This window comes from Theobroma cacao, chromosome 9, assembly GCF_000208745.1.
Source record: "Theobroma cacao cultivar B97-61/B2 chromosome 9, Criollo_cocoa_genome_V2, whole genome shotgun sequence".
NCBI lineage: Eukaryota > Viridiplantae > Streptophyta > Magnoliopsida > Malvales > Malvaceae > Theobroma > Theobroma cacao.
Window position 1 is genome coordinate 9,028,435 of NC_030858.1, and position 21,997 is coordinate 9,050,431.

The window sequence follows — 21,997 nt, forward strand, 5'->3', positions numbered from 1 at the left end:
TGGGGCATTTACGGTGTTATGCGGTTCGTTGGTGATTATCTGTGGACAGTCTAAACACTTATGCTCTTATGGTTTTATATGCAAAGAGTGTAATGTAACGTAATTTAATATGTTTTATTTTGTATGACTTTTTGTCTTAAATGCTTTTCTTTTCAGTTTTGTGTTTTGAACTGTGATGTTGTTTAAGCTTTTCTAGTAATAAAAATGAGTATTTGCGTAAAAAAAAAAATACAAGACTCAAACTGTTTAATGAGAAGGATAGAAGAATCTTTAAATAGAAATGGAGTTGATGTAAAGACTGCGAAGGTAGCAAAATAATAAGCTTTGAAGGACATTACAAGTTGATCTAAGGACTGTGGATATGAGAAAGGAATAAGCTTTGAAGGATGTTGAAAATCCGCTGATGATGAAATGTCAAAAAAGATATAAGTAATAATTACAAGAGAATTTCTAGGTAAGAAAATTTTCTGAAATTTTACTCCAAATATAGAAAAGTTTTAGAAGATTTTCAAGATAAGGATTTGCACAAATAATAAAAAAAATGATAATAAGTAAATTAAAATAAGAAATAAATATAAAAAATAAAATTTCTCTGATGATAGAATCTCAAGAAAGTTATAAGTAATAATTTCGAAAGAATTTCTAGGTGAGAACTTTTTCTTGAATTCTACCATAAATATTGGAGAATTTAGGTAACATTTTGATATTAAAGGATTTTTATTTGTTTTAAAACAATGAAATAGAGATATAATTGACGGAAATAAAATTGAATATCGAATTAAAGTTTACTTATAAAGGCTAAAAGATAACATACGATTAATTTGGTACCATTCGTTGAATGAGTATTGTGAGGGTGTCAATACCTTCCTCACAGATAACTGTATTTTCGAACATAGTTTGTTTTACAAATCGAAACTTATTATTTTTAATGAACCTAACTCAAAGACAAGATCACATTAGAAAAGATAGATTCGCTTAAGTGATTCATCATACCTAAATAAAAAAGATTAGTGACAACTGTTATTTCATGTTAAACAGATGAATTTACATACTCATACGTTAGAACAATGTTGTTCTTTCTTTTTTGAAAATTAGAACTATGAATTACTAGTTATTATAAATTTTAATAGTTTTCTTAGTGAATTCTTTTTACCCTTCCCTATGCACGTAAACATTTTGTCCAACCATAAAAATTATGTTTCTATTCTACTCCTTTTTCTTTGTCAACATATTGTTTTTTAAATAATATGTAACAACTTTATAAAAAAGTTTTAACAATAAAAAATGTGATAAACAAAAAAATTGGGAAGCAAGCGTCGATTAATGGTTTATATCGATTTAAAGAAAGTCAAGTGGGAAGCTTCCTCTTACCTCATCACTCCATTTCCTCTCTAGGCGGGGACTTTATTCCATCCCATCAAACACGCCATTCTTCTACGAAGAAGAAAGTGATGGTATTCGTTTGTGGGAACCTTTATGTTTCGCCCCCACCTCATGTTTCACATCCACAACATGTGGGACGTGCCAATGATAGAAACTTTTGTTCTTTTTTTTTTCTTTTTCCATTTTTTAGATTATATTTCCTTTTTCTTTATAATATTATTTTTTTTCTAATATTTCATTTTATCGTTTTCATATTTTTCAATTTTCTTTTTAATCTCAATTTTGTTTTCCAATATGTTTTTTTTTTTGTTTTAGGAATTGATTATGTATTGTTTATATCATAATTATAATGTATAGTTATGAAGTTGTGAAATTAATATAGCAAAAGATTTGCAAAATGCAATTACTTCGGGGAGTTGTAAAATGCAGCAGAGTTATTACACTTTCAAGCGTAAGCCTTTTTAGTACTTTGATCAATATTGCTTGTAAAATGTAGCAGTATGGCAAAATTCAAGTTTTAAGCTCAAGAGATATCCAAGTGTCACGAGTTCAATGGTCAGCAGTTCAGGCAGATCAATAGTCCCAATAGGTCAATAGGCCAACGACCGAAGCAAGTCAACAATTTAGGCAAGCAAGTCCATTCGTTAAGTAGATAGAAGTCTAGTCCATTTGCAAACCAAGGGGTAGAAGTATTTACATACGCTTTTGAAAAGTAAGAATATATTGATGTAATTTGAGTTTAAATGTAAATATGATTAAAATTTAAATATGAGTGATTTAAATATCATGAAATTTAAATTTGAATACCTTAATGCTTTTTGCCTTGACTTTTTTTCAACTTATCCATCTCTTAAAAGAAAAAGTCAGGCTAAACAAGAATTTGGATAAGCTCTTAAAAAATAAGTAATTTTTTTAAAAAGTAAAATTTTGAAAAAAAGAGCTTTAGAAAAAGCTCCAGAGAGGAGCTTCTTCTCCTTTTTTTTAAAAACACTCATCATTTTTAGGAAAATTTTTCTTTTTGTTTCAAAAATGTCATCATCTATTAAAAATAATTCCAACATTATCTGTTTTCATTTTTATATGATTTATTATTAATTATAAATTTTATATTATATAAAAATACTTTTTATACTTTTTATAAATAAAAAAATAACATTAACTTTTTTCCATTATGAACAAAGGAATTTGTGATTAATAGAAAATTATTTATTAAATACCCTTTATGGTAATTTTAATCAAAATTAGAACTTATATAAATTATTGTGTCAAACAACTTATTTATAAAAAAGAACTTATAAAAGTAAATTTACCAAACAGATTTAGTTTAATTTTAAAAGCTATTATTTTTCATAAGAGTTTCATAATAGTTTCATAATAGATTTTAAGCTAAAAAAAAAGCCAAATCAAACAGGCTCTTAGTCTTAGATATTTATTTTAAATTTAAATTATAAATAAACTAGATAAAGGGATTAGCATGCCTATAAATATCCAATATGCTCATTAAATTAAGGAAGAAGAAAAACGCAATGAATCAAGTGTAGTTTCATAAGCGAATGTAGCAATCAATAAATTAAGCAGCAATCAATGGATGGATAAGGTGACCTTCGTTGTCAAGGCAACCAACTATGCCGTTCGTCTTCAGACGAAGACTTTTCAATTCCTCAAAGGGAAGAAACAAAGAGGCGTTGAGATACCAGTGTTGGTTATGCAAGAGATTTTCAATATAACCCTCTGAAGACTCTTCCAACACTAATTCTTTTGATAGGTTGAGCTCTGTCACTGGTTCAATAGTTGCATCGCATTTAACTCTTTCCCTCCAACAACAATCTGAACTCTTTTTTCCTGCCACATCCACCCAGTTGTGTAAAACGTTATGGTTAGACACAAAACACGATTAAATACGATAACATGATTAATTAAACGTGTTTAAATGTATTTTAAATATATTAACTATGTTGACACGACTATGACACAAACACAATAAGGTTAAACCCAAACTTATTTAACTCCATGTCTTCTCGTGTCGTGTTATCATGTCATGTCTTCTTTATTGAAATCTAGAAATATGAATTACTAATTATTATAAATTTTAATATTTTTCTTAGTGAATTCTTTTTACCCTTCCCGTAAACATTTTGTCCAACCATAAAAATTATGTTTCTATTGTACTTCTTTTTCTTGGTCAACATATTGTTTATTAAATAATATGTAACAACTTTATAAAAAAATTTTAACAAAAAAAAATGTGATAAACAAAAAAATTGGGAAGCAAGCGTCGATTAATGGTTTATATTGATTTAAAGAAAGTCGAGTGGGAAGCTTCCCCTTACCTCATCACTCCATTTCCTCTCTAGGCAGGGACTTTATTTTTTTTTGTTTTTTTTTTTATGCTGGAAGTTCTCGCAGGGCCCAGCTACCTTGTAATTATTTTATTAATAATCGAAAAGTTATGTACAAAGGGGAGGGGGACCGAAACCTTACCTCCAGAATTACATGAGCATATGACAGAATCGAAAAAACACTAAAGTATTGAAATTAATTTACGTGCATAACTAGTGATGCTATAGTAAAATAGAGATCGCCCACTATTACAAAGAAATAAGGAATTAAAATAACAAGAAAAATAAATAAGGAGTACTACTCCTTTACAACTATCTAAATCGAACATAAGGTAAATTCAGTCTATCTAACTTAAGCATACCATGCAATTCACCTTGTGCTTCAGTAATTACACAAAGATTTTGATGTGTGTATCCTTGGTTTGACAAAATATATGTAGCTTGGTTACCTTCTCGAAAAATGTGCGAGATTCTATAAGAAATACTACTCATGCACTTTTTAATGGACGCCAACAAATATCGTATATCGTGGGACCCTTTTTGATATTGCTGGATCATCTGAATCACCACCAACGCATCCATTTCTATCCACAGCCTTTCAATATGCGTTCTTTACATATGAGTAATCCTCGGAGCAATGCACGTAGTTCTGCCTATAAAGAATTACAACGATCTATATTCTCTGAGAAACCAAAGACAAGCTTACCTATATGATCTCGGAGCAATGCCCCACTTGTTGCACTCTGACGATTACGGGAACTACCATCTACATTCAATTTATATTCACTTGTAAATGGTTTTACCCAATGAATAATTTGAGGAGTTGTACCATGTTTAGGGGGAAACAAGAAACCCCACATAACTGCTATATCTTTGTCTCCTTTCCACTGCCACTGTTTCAAAAGGGAACCGTCATGTAACTGCCTTAACAATTTCATAGTCTTCCACACCACTCTATCCGGATACATGCCCAAATGCCCGTGCTTAGCATCATTTCTTTTCAACCATAAAAACCAGCATATGAATAAGGGAATTAAGATGCATATATGACCCTTTTTTACATAATCACCAAAATAATACCATGCCCATATAATATGAGAAATATGTTGAGGAGTCAAAACATAGATTTGAAAAAATTTTGCAAAAAAATTTCAAACCTATTTCGCTACCGGATTATCCCAAAGAACATGAATTAGTGATTCCTCAAAATTACAGCATACGCATCTAAAAGCCAAATGAAAACCTTTTTCCTTCATCCGAAGTTCAACCGAGATCTAATTGTTTAACGCTTTCCATAAGAAAAAGGAAATAGATAGTGGAATGCTTTTGTGCCAAATTAAGGATCCCACCACATTAGGGGATTTGTGCTGTCTTACTACCTCCCAAGCACTCTAGGTAGGCGGGGACTTTATTCCATCCTATCAAACACGCCATCCTTCTACGAAGAAGAAAGTGCTTGTCTTAGTCGAGGGGAACCTTTATGTTTCGCCCCCACCTCATGTTTCACATCCACAACATGCGGGATGTGCCAATGATAGAAACTTTTGTTCTTTTTTTTTTTTCCATTTTTTAGATTATATTTCCTTTTTCTTTATAATATTGTTTTTTTTCTTTCTAATATTTCTTTTTATTGCTTTCATATTTTTCATTTTTCTTTTTAATCTCAATTTTGTTTTCCAATATGTTTCTTTGTTTGTTTTTGAGAATTTTTTATGTGTTGTTTATATCATAATTATAATGTATAGTTATGAAGTTGTGAAATTAATGCAGCAAAAGATTTGCAAAATGCAATTACTTCGGGGAGTTGTAAAATGCAGCAGAGTTATTACATTTTCAAGCATAAGCCTTTTTAGTACTTTGATCAATATTGCTTGTAAAATGTAGCAGTATATCAAAATTCAAGTTTTAAGCTTAAGAGATATTCAAGTGTCATGAGTTCAATAGTCAGCAGTTCAGGCAAATCAATAGTCCCAATAGGTCAATAGGCCAACGACCGAAGCAAGTCAACAATTTAGGCAAGCAAGTCCATTGGTCAAGCAGATAGAAGTCTAGTCAATTGGCAACCAAGGAGTAGAAGTATTTGCACACATTTTTGAAAAGTATGAATAGATTGATGTAATTTGAGTTTAAATGTAAATATGATTAAAATTTAAAATTTGAGTGATTTAAATATCATGAAATTTAAATTTGAATATCTTAGTCTTAGATATTTATTTTAAATTTAAATTATAAATAAACTAGATAAAAAGATTAGCTTGACTATAAATATCCAATATGCTCATTAAAGTAAGAAAGAAGGAAATCGCAATGAATCAAGTGTAGTTTCATAAGTGAATGTAGCAATCGATAAATTAAGTGGCAATGAATAGATGGATGAGGTGACCTTCGTTGTCAAGGCAACCAACTACTCCGTTCATTTTCAGACGAAGACTTTTCAATTCCTCAAAGGGAAGAAACAGAGAAGCGTTGAGATACTAGTGCTAGCTACGAAAAAGATTTTCAATATAACCTTCAGAAGACTCTTCAAACACTAATTCCTTTGATAGGTTGAGCTTTGTCACTCATCCAATACTTCCGTCGCATTTAACTCTTTCACACTGACAACAATCTGAACTCTTTTTTCCTTCCACATCCACCTAGTTGTGTAGAACGCTATGGTTAGACACAAAACACGATTAAACACGATAACACAATTAATTAAACATGTTTCAACGTATTTTAAATATATTAACTATGTTAACACGATTAAGACATAAACATGATAAGGTTAAACCCAAACCTATTTAATTCCATGTCTTCTTGTGTCATGTTATCATTTCATGTCTAAAATTGTCAAGTCTAATTACAATGCGTGAAAAAGGGACACTTCTTCCCTCAAGGGCCTTCCCTCTAAAGATTTAACAAACTTTTATAAGTACGCTACCAAGTGACATTACATTTTTTGAAATACGGACATTTCCTTTTAAGGCAACTTAGTCTCCTATACAGTTCTGCCTTGTCATAGCCTTATACAAAAGTTAGCTCATGACATCCTCCCCCACTCAATTTGTCGACGTCCTCATTAATTGGTTAGCTTGGAATTCTTCAATCTACTGCTTGAAGGTGCGGAGGTCAGTTTCTCTTTCTCGGTGATTTCCATTTGCTCCAAAACCTTTCCATTTAACCAAGTACTCCTATGTTAGTCATCGAGAAACTAGTGTGGTCTTTTTTGTAAGAATCTATTCTATTTGGCACTATGATGGTGGCTTGGTGATGATGGTGGTTTTCGTGGCTTGACTTCGACTTGAATCTGTTGGATCTGTATGGAATAGCTTCAGATTGTTGACAAACACTAGATGTTTCTTCATTCACTTGGGTGGATCAATTTTGTAAAAAGACTTCCCAACCATGGTAGTAGTGGTCACCAGGCCTTTATACTTCTGCACTAGTCGTCGATCTTTTTTTCGTCGAAACTTGAGTTGTTTGGGTACCAATTTCACTAGCACAAAGGCACTTAACTGAAATTGTCGTGCCCTTCCACCTTTATTTGCCCACTTCTTTATTCGACTAAAGGCTTTCTCTAAATATGCCTAAGCAATCTCTGTGTTCTGTCTCCACCTCTTATCAAAATTAAAGGCTCAGGGGTTCTTCCTGCGATATAACTCCATTAAGTTGTGGGGCAATTTTGGTTGTTGCTTAGTGACGACCTCGAAAGGGGTTTTATTAGTGGAAGAGCTTCTTTGCAAATTGAAACACAATTGAGCAACATCTAACAGATCAAGCTAATTTTTTTGGTTTGCTAGTACAAAATATCACAAAATATTCCTCCAGTAATTAGTTAAGGTGTTTCGTTTGGTCATCTATCTTGGGATGGTAACTAAAGGAAATGTTAAGTTCCAACCTCAATAACTTGAAAAGCTCTTTCCAAAAGAAACCAGTAAACCTTGTATCATGTCACTAATGGTGCTTTGAAAGATGCCTCAATATTTCACCACATATTTGAAAACCATGCACGTCGTATCTTCTGTAAAACCAAACTTCTGGATTGGGATGAACGTTACGTACTTCGAAAAATGATCCACTACCACTAGAATAGACATCATATTTCCAACTTTAGGAAGCCTTACTATAAAATTAAGAGAAATACTTTCTAAAGATCTGGTCGATACTAGTAGAGGTTCGAGCACTATTGCCAATTTTTGTATCTCCACTTTATCTTGCTAGCAAATAAGGCACGTCTTGGTATAACTCATCATATATTGCCGTATATGAGGTTAGTAGTAACCTTGCTTCAGTAGCACTACAATGCATTGCCAACTTGGATGTCTTGCCCAAAATGGATCATGTCATTCCTGCATCAACCTCTTTCATAGCTCTCTTATTCTTGGAACAAATATTCGTTGCCCTTTTGTCAATAAAAGCCCATTTTCGATCCAAAAATACTTGGACTTCCCACTCTCCACTAATTTCATAATAGCAGTGGCTTGGGGGTATTGTTTCAAATTCTTTTTGATAAGTTAACAGGTGTTTGTAATCATTCTACTTGCTATAATTGGAGGTATCAATCTGAGAGTGGCAAATTTGGTTTTTTTACTAAAAGTGTTTGCCACTTGATTAGACCTTTCGACTTTATGCTCAAACTCTCTTGCCATTTTACTTGCTTAGTTCTAAGTTTCAATTGTGTAAGGAAGTGACTAACAACGGTGTTGTCTGTCTTAACTATAAACCGAGACCTTAACAAGTAGTGTTGCCACTCCTATAAATAATGAATTACTGCCAATAATTCTTTCTCCTGCACCGTGTATCTCTGCTTAGCTTTGTTACCTTTCTGCTTTCGAACATAACCAAATGTACATCTTGTAATAATACTCAATCAAAAGCAAAATCTGATGCATCTGTTTATACCTCGAAAGGGTTTTCAATATTTCGGAATGCAAAAACAAGATCCGTCATCATTACTTCTTTTAATTCTTTGAACACTTCTTGGCATTGGGGTGTCCAATTCCATTTTTTCCTTTCTTCAACAGTTCCATGAGTACTATTGTTCTTGTGAGTACCTTTCCATAAATCTCTTATGGTACTTAGCTAGCCCTAGGAATGATCGAAGCTCAGTGGTATTCTTAGGAGTTGCCCACTCCTTGATGGCCTTCACCTTTTGCATATCCATCTAGATGTGACCTTGCTTAATGATATGGCCTAAAAATTAAATTTGAGTCTGGGTAAATGCACACTTCTTTCTTTTCACATACAACTAGTTGTCCCGTAATCTTTAGGATACTTGTCGTAAATGTTTTTCATGTTCCTCCAACGTTGAACTATACACTATAATGTCATCCAAATATATGACTACAAACTTATCTATAATTGTGAAAAACCTTATTCATCAATGTGCAAAATGTGGCAATAGCATTAGTTAATCCTAAAGACATAACAAGAAATTCAAATGCACCATACTGTGTTACGCAAGTAGTCTTCAGTTCATCTTCATCCACAACCCTTACTTGATGATATCTAGACCAAAGATCTAATTTGGAAAAATACTTTGCACGACTCAGTTGGTTGAATAAGTATGCTATAAGAGGAATGGTATATTTGTTTCGTACTGTGACTTTGGTTCAGAACTCGATAGTCCACAAATAATTGTAAACTCATATCATGCTTCTTTTGGAATAGTATTAGGGCCCAAAAGGTGCTTTTGAGGGTTGGATGAATCCAACTTGTATCAACTCGTCTAATTGTCTTCTCAATTTAGCTAGTTTTGGGGCAGCCATTTTATACAACCCCTTTGTAGGATGATTGACTTTTAGGAGTAGTTCTATCTCATGATCAACTGCTCGTCGATGTGGTAATACCTTTGGTAGCTATTCTAGCATCATATCCTCAAATTCTTCCAAAACCAACTACACTCCTGTAAGCATTAAGTTTGTATTATCCATGTACAAAATTATCCCTGTCTTTGTACATGGGCATGGCCACAGATGAGGGTTTTCACTTCTTGATCCTTTTTTTAAACTAAATGGTTGATACTATCTTTTTTTTCACACCTAGGTATGATTGTAGCAGGTACTACACATTATTTTTCTCCGAAAAACATTAAATAGCTAATGATAGGAAATAGAACGACCTATGTTTTTGTCATGAAGTCTAAGATAAGGATAACATCAACGTCATATATGATGGTAACCGTGAAGTTAACACCTTTTTCCCAAGAATCGATCTTAGTCCTCACATCCTTAGAGTTCCCCATGATAACTAAAGCTAGTGAGTTAACTACTTTCATCTACTTAACGTCTTTCTCAACTTTGAGGCTACACCTCTTACCCTTCCCAGGGTGATGAAGATGCTTGAGGCCCTTTTGTTGAGCATTGTTTTTGTCATTGAACACTATATCCACATACATGAGACCTCGTTGGAACTATTTCTTCATCTTGTCTAATTGCAATTATAGGGTGTTTAGGAAATGAATTGAACCCATCTGTGCTATTCCTCCTCAACTTCTTTAATTGAGGGCTGCTTGATGTGGGCACTCGACTACTTGATAAGGTTCATTGCATAGAAAATAAAATAAGGGGAGTCGTGGCGTGAAGCCTCATGTTCTATTTGTCCTTAGTTGGGGTGTGTTTCTAATAGTGATCTTCTTTCTCTTCCCCTACTTGAGGGTCTACTAACTTTGAAAAATTTTACGCTATTGTTAGAGCTAGAGTTACTATTCCTTAATGAATGATCATTTTTTTTATAAGAACTATCACTATAATCAATAAGATGTTCAACAGCTGCCATCGTCGAAGTTACATCTTGCACCTTTTGTCAATGTAGATCTACCCTAGCCCATGGTTTTAGACCCTCAAGGAAATAAAACAGTTTGTCCTTTTCGATCATGTCCTTGATATCGAACATCAAGGTATTCAAGTTCCTTACAAACTCTCGTACAGTCCTGTTTGCGTTAATTCTTGTAGTTTCCACGAGCCATATACTTAACATTTTCGAAGAAAAATCGATTCTTTAATTCTCACTTAAGCTCAACCCAAGTGTTGATAAGGCACTCACCATTGATAAATTTTGAACACTACCGTAGCTTAGCATCTCCAGCAAGATACATTGTGGCCATTGCCATCTTGTCTTATTCTGACTTTATGCGAACAACTCGAAAATACTATCTATATTCAAAAGGAAATTCTTCAACTTTTTCGCATCTTTAGCCCTTTCATAGCACTTGGGCTCTAGCACTTTGGCTCTGTTCCCTCTATCTCCTAAATTTGCATTAGCATTACTTGCAGCAATAATCAAAAGATTTACATGTGCTTTCAATTGTCCAAACTTGCCTTGGAGAGTGCTAAACGCATCCTTGGTCCTATCACTCGAGGTATTTATCATCTCAACCGGTTCCCGTTGATTGTTTCGATTTCACTTATTTGCTCAAGTGAGATCAATTAAGCCTTTACGGCAACATCGCAGCCTCTAGCTCCTCAATTCTCTGATGGTCATTTAGTGCACTTTCGCGTGTTCACCATTTTGTTTTCTCACTAGCATGTCTGGCTCATACTCTAATATCAATTGTCATGGACTATGCCCTTTGGCTCAAAATATGCAATAAATCATAGAACTCTTGGGTGGACACTTCCACACAAGCTAACCAAAAACTCAATTATATCTAGATAAACACAAATTATAGTCATAAGTTAGCTTACGAAATGCATTAGTAAAATCATAGGGCATAGCGAATGCCATATACGCAACCATTGTTTCCAAAAAGAAAAGATATTTTATTAATATTGAAAAAAGAGTGCAAAAGGACCAAAGTTATAAATGTGCCATCGTCGGGCCATAGGGGCAGCCTTAGATGGTTAGCCACTGACATACCTTAACTAGTGAGGCAACCCAACAATCCGCCAACTGCTCATCCCTTATAAAGAGTTATCAAGTTTTTACAATTATACCACCAAGAGCCATTACAATGTGTGAAAAAGTGACACTTCTTCCCTCAAAAGCCTTCACCCTAAAGACTTAACAACCTTTTATAAGAATGCTACTAAGTGACGTTATATTGTTTGAAATGGAGACATTTCTCCTTAAGGCAACTTAGTCGTCTATGCAATTCTACCTCATCATAATCCTATACAAAGGTTAGTTCATGACACCTAACATAGTCTATTACTATAATAGCAGGTCGTGCTTCACATGGTCCATATGCTTCTGCCATGATAAGCTAGAGCTTTCAAGTCCATTGGCCCGTCACGACATGCCCATTAAGGGACTATGTCAGCTCGTGACATACGAGCTAGTACGACACAGCACACAAGCATAAATGTGCCTTGGCCATGTCAATGCGTAACTACGATATTCAAGCTTATCTTATTGGCCCTTGTATTAACTTTCATGTTATTTTTATGATTTGATGAGAACTTCTCTGCTCTTACTACTTTATAACTATTTATATAAATGAAATTGTATCAATAAATCCATTTATGAAATATTTAAACTATTGATAGATGAAGTTATAATCCATTCATTTTGGTATTTGGTTTTGTAGAAAAGTGAACTTTCTATGAAAACCATAGCACTAGTAAAATGTATACTACAGCACATTACATTGAGGAAATTTAATTTGGAAGTTCGTTTAATTTTCAAAAGATTTTCTCAAAGGAATGATAATATGTTGTTTTAATTTCTTAATGTGTTTTTTTTTAATTTAAGAATATGACTTATCAATAATTATAAATTTTAATATTTTTCCTTAATAAATTGTTTCTACCTATTCCCGTGAATGTTGATATTTTGCTGAACCGCACAAATTTTGTAGTCTATTGACTATTCTACTTTTTTTTTTTTAACATAATAAAGTGGCAGACAAAAAATTTGAAAACTATTAATGCACCCTTCTCGGCCCGGTTCAGCACGAAAAACCATAAAACTTGTCGTGCCAAGCCTAACACGAAATATGAGGGTTGTGGTCCATGTCCTTAGCCTTCACAGATCTAGCCAGCATGGCCGTTGTCAGCACGGCCCATTAACACATGGCTGCTCGTTTTACTGGGTCGTGCTAGCCTGACATCGTATATTTGATGACAGAGGCTCAACAAACGTGCCACTGGTGACCAAAAGCTTCAATAGAGATTAAAATTTAGGATGGATAATTAAATATCAAAATTGCCTCACATAATTTTCTTATTCCTTATATGCAAGCTCCACTATTTTTAAAATTCAAGATAGTACAGGCCTTTATCAATGGTTTATATCCATTGACAGAGAGTAAAGTGGGAAGCACAGAGCTCTCCTTACCCCATCACTCCACTGCCTCTCTAAATGGGATCTTTATCAAAGTTGTTAAAATTTCAAGCATATGAATTTCCAATGTCCTATTCAGTACTTGATGATGGGTCATTCTTCTAGATTGTGCTCCATTGCCACTTGATGATTGTCATTAAGAAAATAACATAGAGAACAACACAAGAGCATACTACCATGTAAAGGTACAACACCCTGATGGCAACCAAACATATTCATCATTATTTTTTACAAATGAACAAATTTTTTGTCCTATGACAACATAATATCTTATGAACTTTGATTGGCAGATGACCCAAGATTTTACCTTCCAAGACCTTCATTCCAAATTCCTAAAAAAAAAAATGAAATCTCATAACAGAAATAAATAATCAATAATTCCTTGGATCAAGCTTTTGTTCCTCTATTTGAGTCATTTCCATATTGATTTTAAATTTTTAGGGTTTTTGAATTTGGTTCTTTTCTTCTTTTGCTTTTTAACAAGCTGCCATGTGTGCAAAATCATGCCACATCAGCCACTAAATCCATGTCATTATGAGCTATGCCATGTTGTCCATGGAGATAATGGACCAAATGAAGGCTTTCATGGATTAAAATAGTACTTTAAGGGCTTAATTCAACGCCATAATAAGATTGGAGTTTATCTAAATTTTTTTAAATAATTAAAGGGTATTTAGAGCATTTTAGCCTTCATTTTAATAATATGCAAAAACAAGAAATTATCATGCAATGAAATGGTTTTATGTAATGTATAAAAAAAGGTAATAGATAAATTATACGTATAAATATTAGTAAACAAAATGAAAATGTAAAAGGGAATCATATGAGAAGTGAAAAAAATCATAATAAGTATTGCAAAAAGTTTTGAAGAATACTTAAGGATTGAGTAAATACAATCTGAAAATGTTAAACATTAATTAAGATTTTGAGAAAACTAATTAAAGAGGGAGGGAAATACTTTCATACATTAGTATTGAAGTTCTTAAACTTCACAAAAGGATCTATAAATTTTTGTTTAATTTCTAAATAAGAAAATTAAAATTAAGATAATCATTACTTTTAAATTTTAAAAATTCTATTATTGATATATAATATGATAATAAATAATTGTAAATAATATCATCAGTTATAATTATAGTTCTCATAATCGGATAAGATTAACTATCATTAGAACCATTAATACAATCCTTGAAATGGTTGATTTTGATTTTATTAGATGTTTTTGCAATTGACTCCTACAAACAACTTTTACATGAAAAATCGGTGAATTCGATGAGTTTCACTTATATACAGATAAATGACTCTTAAACTATGATTAATTTAGTTTTTCAACAAAATTTATGAATTGTTTTGTTATTTCATTAAAATACTTATTTTAATAATTAAATAACAAGTTACAAAATTAGATAACTAAAAGCTACAAAAAGTCAGAATTAAAAAACGATTTGCTAAACAACTTTGAGAAAACCCAGACCTTTTAATTATTCATCCTCTTTTAAATTAGTATGGTTCATTACTTAATCGGTATTTTGAAGTTGATTATATCATGAGAAAGATGACTAATTAGAAATTAGTTTTTAAATTTTAAATTTAATTTATATTTTTTAATTTTACAAAGAATTTTATCAAACTTATATTATGTTGTAGATCTATAATTTAATTATTAGTATGAAATTATCCAAAATATTTTATTATTCGTTACATAATTTATTAAATGATTTAAAGTATCTTAATTTTTTAAAATATTTATTAAATGATGAAATTTAGAGAGGTTTTAAAAAAAATGATGAGATTGGAGTGGGAAAACAAGGAGTGGTCTGTTACTACTACAAAAAACCAAAAACCTTCTTAAAAAAAAAAAACAAAAATCTAAACTAGCCGTTGGAGCAAACCGCCATCCCATAGCCGCCATAATCAACCGCCATTGTTATATATATATATGTGTCTATGCTTCCTTCTTATTCAAGTCATAGGCAAGATTGATCAAACCACTAAACGCGATGAATTTGATACAAGAACTTGTGTTCCAGAAACGGGTACGCCTGTTTAAGTGGAACGTAAAATCACCCAGCTATCAGCACCATGTTCTTCAAGGACAAATCCTGTTTCTAATCAAAAGTCGTTTGGTTTCGACTCCTGCGACTTCAAATGTTAAATTCTCCCACCCAATTTCCTGTAGTTTCCCATTCCACCTTGAATGCTTGTCTTCTACGAAGGATGTAGAAAAACTGGCTTATGAAGCCGTGTTGAGTACACAACAGTTTCTTGAACAGAGAAATATCACAGCTTTGGCCAACAGCCTTTCAGGATACCTTGTCAAGAACTACAGTTTCGGGCTTGACACATTGTCTAATCCCAATGCACCCAAAGTTCTCATTGTTGTTGAAGTAAATAAAGCTTGGGTTCTTAAGGGTTTTCAAGATTATGGCATTGGTGAAGTTGAAGTTGGGGATCGGTTCAGTGGTGAAGCTGATACTACTGATGAAGAAGATATCTTGCTGAGATTGAGAATTTTGTTGGGGGTGCCTGTGTTATCTGTGTTGGAGCCAATCGATATCTCTGAACCCTTGGGGTTGACACAAGTGCCTGGACTGGACTTGTTTGAACCATGTGACGGTGGTGCATTAGCGGATCAGGGCACGTGTGCGATCTGCTTGGAAGGGCTCTCCATGGATTCCTGTAGGAAGACGCCCTGCTCGCATGTATTTCATGGGGGTTGCATTGCCCAGTGGCTGTGGAGGAAAAGATCTTGCCCCCTTTGCCGATCTCAACTAGCTTAGGTCATTGGTTTTTAGTAATTCTTACAATTGTTTTTGTTTTTTTGCCCTTTTGGTTTGAGGATAGCTATTTTAATTTTGTTTAATGTGCTAGGTAGATAGGCATTTGTGTTTTTATCAGTCTCATGACTAGTGTCTCTGGTTTCAAGTTACCGAAGATGTTATTTGAATGTAAGACTCGGTTATAGTAGTATTATAAGTAAAATTTACCCTATCTTTTTTCTTTTTTTCTTCTTATCCTAAGAAGTTATATTGATAGCATAGTTTTCTTCATTTTCTGAGATATAGGCAATTTCTGCAACAAACGAGGCTCATCTCTGTTTTCCAAGTTCAAATTCCAATATATTTAATGACAATGTTAATTTCTTCAAGTTTCAAGAAGTTGTTGATGACAAGGATTTCATTAACTTGAGGGCAAGGCATTGCAGGATAGGCAAGATGACAGTCACATTACTCTATTGTTGATAGGCAAGATGCTGAAAGTTTCACCTGCATTTATTAGTTCCTTTTAATAGGAAAATTGTGATAGTTGATAACTGTTTGGGCACTGGACTCACAATAGTGGGTTTGAGATCATAACATAGCTGCAGTTGTACAATAAGTCATTGTTCAGATGAAAAAAATGTGCAATATAACAAGATGAACCAGAAAAATATCTTTCTTCATAGTTAGTTTTAAGAGTTACATGCCACCTGTTAACAAGGAAAAGAGTTTCCGCTTAATACATGATTTACTTTTTCCCGGAGCTTAATACATGAAATTACTGTATGTAAAAATCATCTTTCATGGTACAAAGACCACCAACAATGAAAGGATCATGACTTCGGTACATCTGCACTGCTGAATCTCCTTTCTAAGTTTCAGCTTTACCTTTTCCACAGCTCATCGTGGTTTCACCAATTTCCACTATCTGCATCACGAGATTGGTAGAAATCGTTTGGTTGTACTATGTTGACATCCTCAAACTCATTGTCATCTGGAAGCAGGAATGGAAAGCTTTTCAAGATGCTGATTGAAACATGCAGATGCAGGCAGTACAATGATGCAATATTTGGTAAAGATTGTATGCTTCCTAATTCTCATTCTCTTAGCATGATGAACAATGGCAGAGAGATGAACCTTTCATTCTTAAAGCCAAACTAAACAAAATAGAGAAGTTAACAACAGCCAATTCTATACATCCATATTTCTCAGAAGCTGGACTAATTTGAAAGTTTTACTGGAATTAACCTGATTTGCCAATTCAAGACTACAATAACCATAAAATACATCTTCCAAGTGAGAGATTACATTTACAATGCAACATATTTAGCTAGAGGAGGTCTCAACACTGATGAAAAACAGGAACACATTGAAATACTGCCACAATTGCTATCTGGAGTTAGCATTTGCCACTTTAAATGTAGACATACGTAAAGCAGAGCTCAATATCATAATGCTCAGCCTAATTCCCAGTTTCAGGCAAAACACACAAGGAAAAATATGCAGCCTCAGAGTATTAAATATAAAAGCTCATTAAGATGGAGAAATCGAAGAGAAAGAGAAAATAAAACAAAGTGCCACAAAGTTACTATAGCAAATGATCACCTATAGGGAGAGAAAAGGCCACTTAGGGAAAAGAGTTAAATGCCTTTTAATGAGATACTGACCCAAGCATTCCCATGCAAGCATAAATGTGCCAGCCCACACAATGCATACACAAACATGTATTTACAAGCATAAAAGAAGGCACTCAACATGTTTCACAAGATTCCAGATAAACTAAATTCCATTTTATTCATGACTTTGACAACATTAATGGGTTCAAAAGACATCACATCTAAAGGAGGACCTGCATTTCCCCTTATTAAAGTAGAGACAATTGTTTGTTTTAAGGGTTCAGCACACGAAACACATGCACTTAACGCAGAAAACTTTTATGAATTATTGCTAATAATAGGAGTAACTTAGGCAATCTATTGTTCGTTTCAAGTCTTCTACTAATAGTAAGAGCTTCTTCACCTATTGCATAACATAGCATATGAAACAAAAGTCATTCTAAGCTAAAACAATTTTCCTCATAAACACAGTGCAACCTACCTTCTAAGAGTCAAGTTAAAAGGTATATATCTATTATAGCTTGTATGTTGTGGTAACAGAAAAACAGTGCTAAAAAGTTCCTTTACTTTTGATCCAAATCATTTGAGCTAAGAAACCAGGATGAAAATACATAAATCGTGGATGCTAACTAGCCGAAAATGATATGTGCAATAAGATCATATAAAGGAAATGAAAACTGAAAAAGAAGAAAACTACAAGTAAGCAACAACCTTTTCTCAAGGTCAGTGCCACAACAGCATCATTTTCAACCTGAAAGAACAAAGAATAAATCAGTGGTAAGATATTGAAGTGCTGTAAGAAAATTTTTCCACATAAATGTGAAGAGGAAAGAGAGAATATAGTAGTACCTTCTGATCTGCTAAAGTTTTTGAATCCTCTAATATTTCCCCTGTATTCACTAGGATCAAACGCTGATCATTAACAGGTTGATCAATGAGGGTATGCAACTTTTGCTTTATGTCTAAAGCAGTCTCAGTAGGATCACACTGGATAAAGTATGTCGTCTTGCTACGCTTGACACGAATGTACATAGCCTACAAAAGTTATGGTGAGTTCAAAGGCCAAACTTAAATATAACAGTAAAATGCTTTAAGTTGCTCATTAAATAAATAAAACAAACTGAACTGAACTGATTTTTGACAATATATATTGTAATCCATACGTATAACATCAGCTTAAAAAACAAAATATAATTTACTACATTGCTTTTGCATCTCAATTGGCTTTATTACATTAACTCTTCGAATGCTTACATAGAAGAATTGTAAGAGTTCCTCACTGCAGATTTCATTAAAAAATTAAACAATGGAATGGGTTGTTTCGATATATAAAAGTGAAGGTGGAAAAATTTTTGACAGAGCTCTTTGCTCCAAAGTGAAATTGTAGATAAAAATATTTTTTCAGCAACATATATAAAACTCATGATCTGGGAATCCTAATCATTATGTACACAAGGAAATCAAGCTATAATGCATATCTGTAGTCACAACCAACCAAAGGAAAGCTGTTGAATATATTCACAGTTTGACAAGATGACAAGGGAGAACTGCTCTTTGAACAAGCCAAATAAACTACCAGGTGGATTCAAGCAAAGCAATGCTCCATTTAGTAAATCCAAGGATAAAGAATCCACTCCATATAGACAGAAAACTTTCAAATAAACACAAGCCAGCTTGAGACTAGAACTTTCTTTGCAATGAACACTGAACAAGTAAGAAAACATTGAGAGTGGGCTATATAGCCCAGTAACAGTTGACCTTGCCCCAATAAGGAGTAATGAACCAGTTTCTAACTTCTCAACATTTAACCATGATGCCACGCCATATCCCCCAACTGTCAGTTCTTTCCTCCCTTTCAATCTCCTCCCACTAGACCTATTCAGTGTATAATAAACCTAAGACTACTTTAGATCCACAAACTATTCTTTCTTCCATCCTTTTACTAATCATTTATGGTGCCTATAAGCTATCATGTCCTTCACAATTCATTAATTCCCCAAACTGCAACATATATCTCAGTTTCTTTGTGTGTCAATCAGATTAAATTATTAAACCATTACTGAAATTGCCACGATTTTCTCTCTTTTTTCTTCACAGAGACTCGTAAGAAATTAAATCTGTACAAAAGCATTAAAAAAATAAATTTTACAGTAAAAATGAATTAATACATGAATTATCAAAATAAAATGAGATCAAGGGCGTACCATTTCTTTTATTTTGAAGCCAAGACCCCGCTGCCGATTCTTTTACAGTAAGCTGCAAAAATGGTTATATTCAACAGAAAACTTTTTTAAAAAAAGTAATAAAATCCGGGGAACTTCATTAATAGCCTTCTCTAGAAGAAGACGAAAAGAATAATCTGGAAAAAGGCTGGAGGTAAAAACGATCGAAATCGATTCCAAGTGACGACCAGCGTTTTAAGTAAATTCCAAGAACAAATTTAAGGGCAGGAATTAAATTACTATTACCAGGGGAAATCAGAGAAATAGACGAATACTAAGAAAAGGAAACCAACCTGAAAGAATCGCGACCTCCTATGTTGAAGATATTTGGTGCCCTCTTTATTTACTTTATTTTCTTAGTTTTGCTTTTAGAATTTAGAATTAGAATTCGATTACTATCGTACTACTTTTCTTTTCTTTTTTTTTTTGTTCAGTTTTTTGTCTGGGGTGCTGTGTGGCTGCCTGCGTCCTTAAATCAGTGGTAATTTTTGTACGGATATTTTTAGATTATACCTGCACTTTTACGTTAATTGTTATGTGCTAATCTTGCCATACATTTATGAGTTTATATTTAATATATCGTTAATATATAAATTTTTTACACTTATAATTGATTATAATTGATCGTATATTGTCACTTTATTAATGAAAAATTTAATATGTTCAAATAGTTTTATACAAATACATATACTTTAGCTTTTTTTTTTTCAAATTTCTCCTCATAGTCGTGTTTGTCAACATTGAGATTGTCAAATTTTACAACAGTGAGATTTCTTTAATGATTTTCTTTTTCTTCAAATAATGGAATTTTTATATTTTTTCTGAAATCAAATAATTTTTTTAAGAGATGTTAACGGATAAGGTATCTTATAATTTTGAAGTACCCGAATCCTAACCCTATAAAAAATCAAGTACTCTAACTCTATTAATTACTCGAATAATTTTAAAATTACTATCCTAATCCTAATCCTATTACATTTTTACTATCTTATCCTAACCCGTTTAAAAACCCGATTAGATTAAAAAATTATTAAAATTGTCTTCATTGGTACTCAATTACCTAAACCTGTATATATATACAATAATATTTTTCAACGTATTTCATAAAATTAACTACTAATTAAATTAATAAAAACAAAAATAATAACATTTAAATTTATATAATAAAAAATAAAGATCTTCAACATAAACTTAAATAACTAAAAATAAATATCCATACAATGATATAAACTTAAATAACTATACATTAATATCCAAATAATAACATAAACTTAAATAACTAAACACAAAGATCCAAACAAATAACATAAACTTAAATAACAAAAAATATAATTTTATTAAGTTATAATTTTTTAATATTAACACAAAATAAAAAATAAATATATTTATATTTAAAGTATATATACTAAAAGTATTATAGTATATATACAAAATAGTAATTATATTCTTTATAAATAAAATCAATGTATATAAAGTATAGATATTAAAAGACATTACGATTTAATTAATAATCATAATTTCATTAATTAATTTAATTAATTGTATGAATTTGTTCTTAGTTANCACTTGCGAGATAAAATAAAAAAAAAATTGTGTCGAGATAAAAATACTATATGCATATATAGATATAGTATAAAAGTAGTACATGAGAACATTTTTTCTTGTCAATATAGTAGAAAGATTAAAAGAAAAAGAAATTGGTGGATTTAAACATTTTCATTCTTAAAATCCAATCACCCCATATAAACGAGAAGAGAGTATAAAAAGAACATTAATTCAACTAATATTAATGATAATTTAATTTATAATTTTAGTAACTATTTTCTTAATCTATCAATTGTATTAAATATGGGGAGAAATAATATGAATTTTTCCCTTCCCTCCATTTTTTTTTTCATGCATGCAAAATATATTGCTTGTAAATTGTTTAGTAAGAGCAAAGAGAACAGATATGGGGACAAATACATTGCTTGTATTTTGATCAGCCTATTTAACTATTATTTTATTATTAAATTAAATTAAAAAAATAGTTAGATTCTGAAACTATTCTAAACTCAAAGACTTTTTTTAAGTATATATATTATAAGTTATAACTTTTGTAGTCTTGACTCAAAATAAAAAGTAAATACATTATATTAAAAATGTATATAATAGTAATTATATTTTTTTGTAATATGATATAATATTCAAATTATTATAATATAATTAATAATCTAATAATATTTTTATTTATATATATTCATATCATCACATTAGTAATTTAACTAACTATATTTCTAATATATTTGTCAACATTTAACAAAGAAAACTGTTGGTCAAGATGGTATAGACTTTGAATGTCTTCTTTCCTTGAGTTCGAGGCGGGTACCCGCGGGGTACCTTATAATAGGATACCTGTTGACATTCCCAAATTG

General features: G+C 32.1%; 2 protein-coding genes across 2 annotated transcripts; one reads left to right on the forward strand and one right to left on the reverse strand.

Moving 5' to 3' along the window:
• On the forward strand, positions 14,987-16,657 carry LOC18589013. The gene has a single exon (XM_007013807.2). The coding sequence runs from the start codon at positions 14,987-14,989 to the stop codon at positions 15,764-15,766; it is 780 nt and encodes a 259-aa protein (XP_007013869.2). The 3' UTR covers positions 15,767-16,657.
• On the reverse strand, positions 16,404-20,043 carry LOC18589014. Its single transcript, XM_018127851.1, has 5 exons — positions 19,877-20,043; positions 19,565-19,617; positions 18,211-18,395; positions 18,073-18,112; positions 16,404-16,739 (listed from the first exon to the last, which is right to left on the reverse strand). Exons 2-5 carry the CDS (start codon positions 19,566-19,568, stop codon positions 16,657-16,659), a joined length of 312 nt encoding a protein of 103 aa, XP_017983340.1. The 5' UTR covers positions 19,569-19,617; positions 19,877-20,043; the 3' UTR covers positions 16,404-16,656.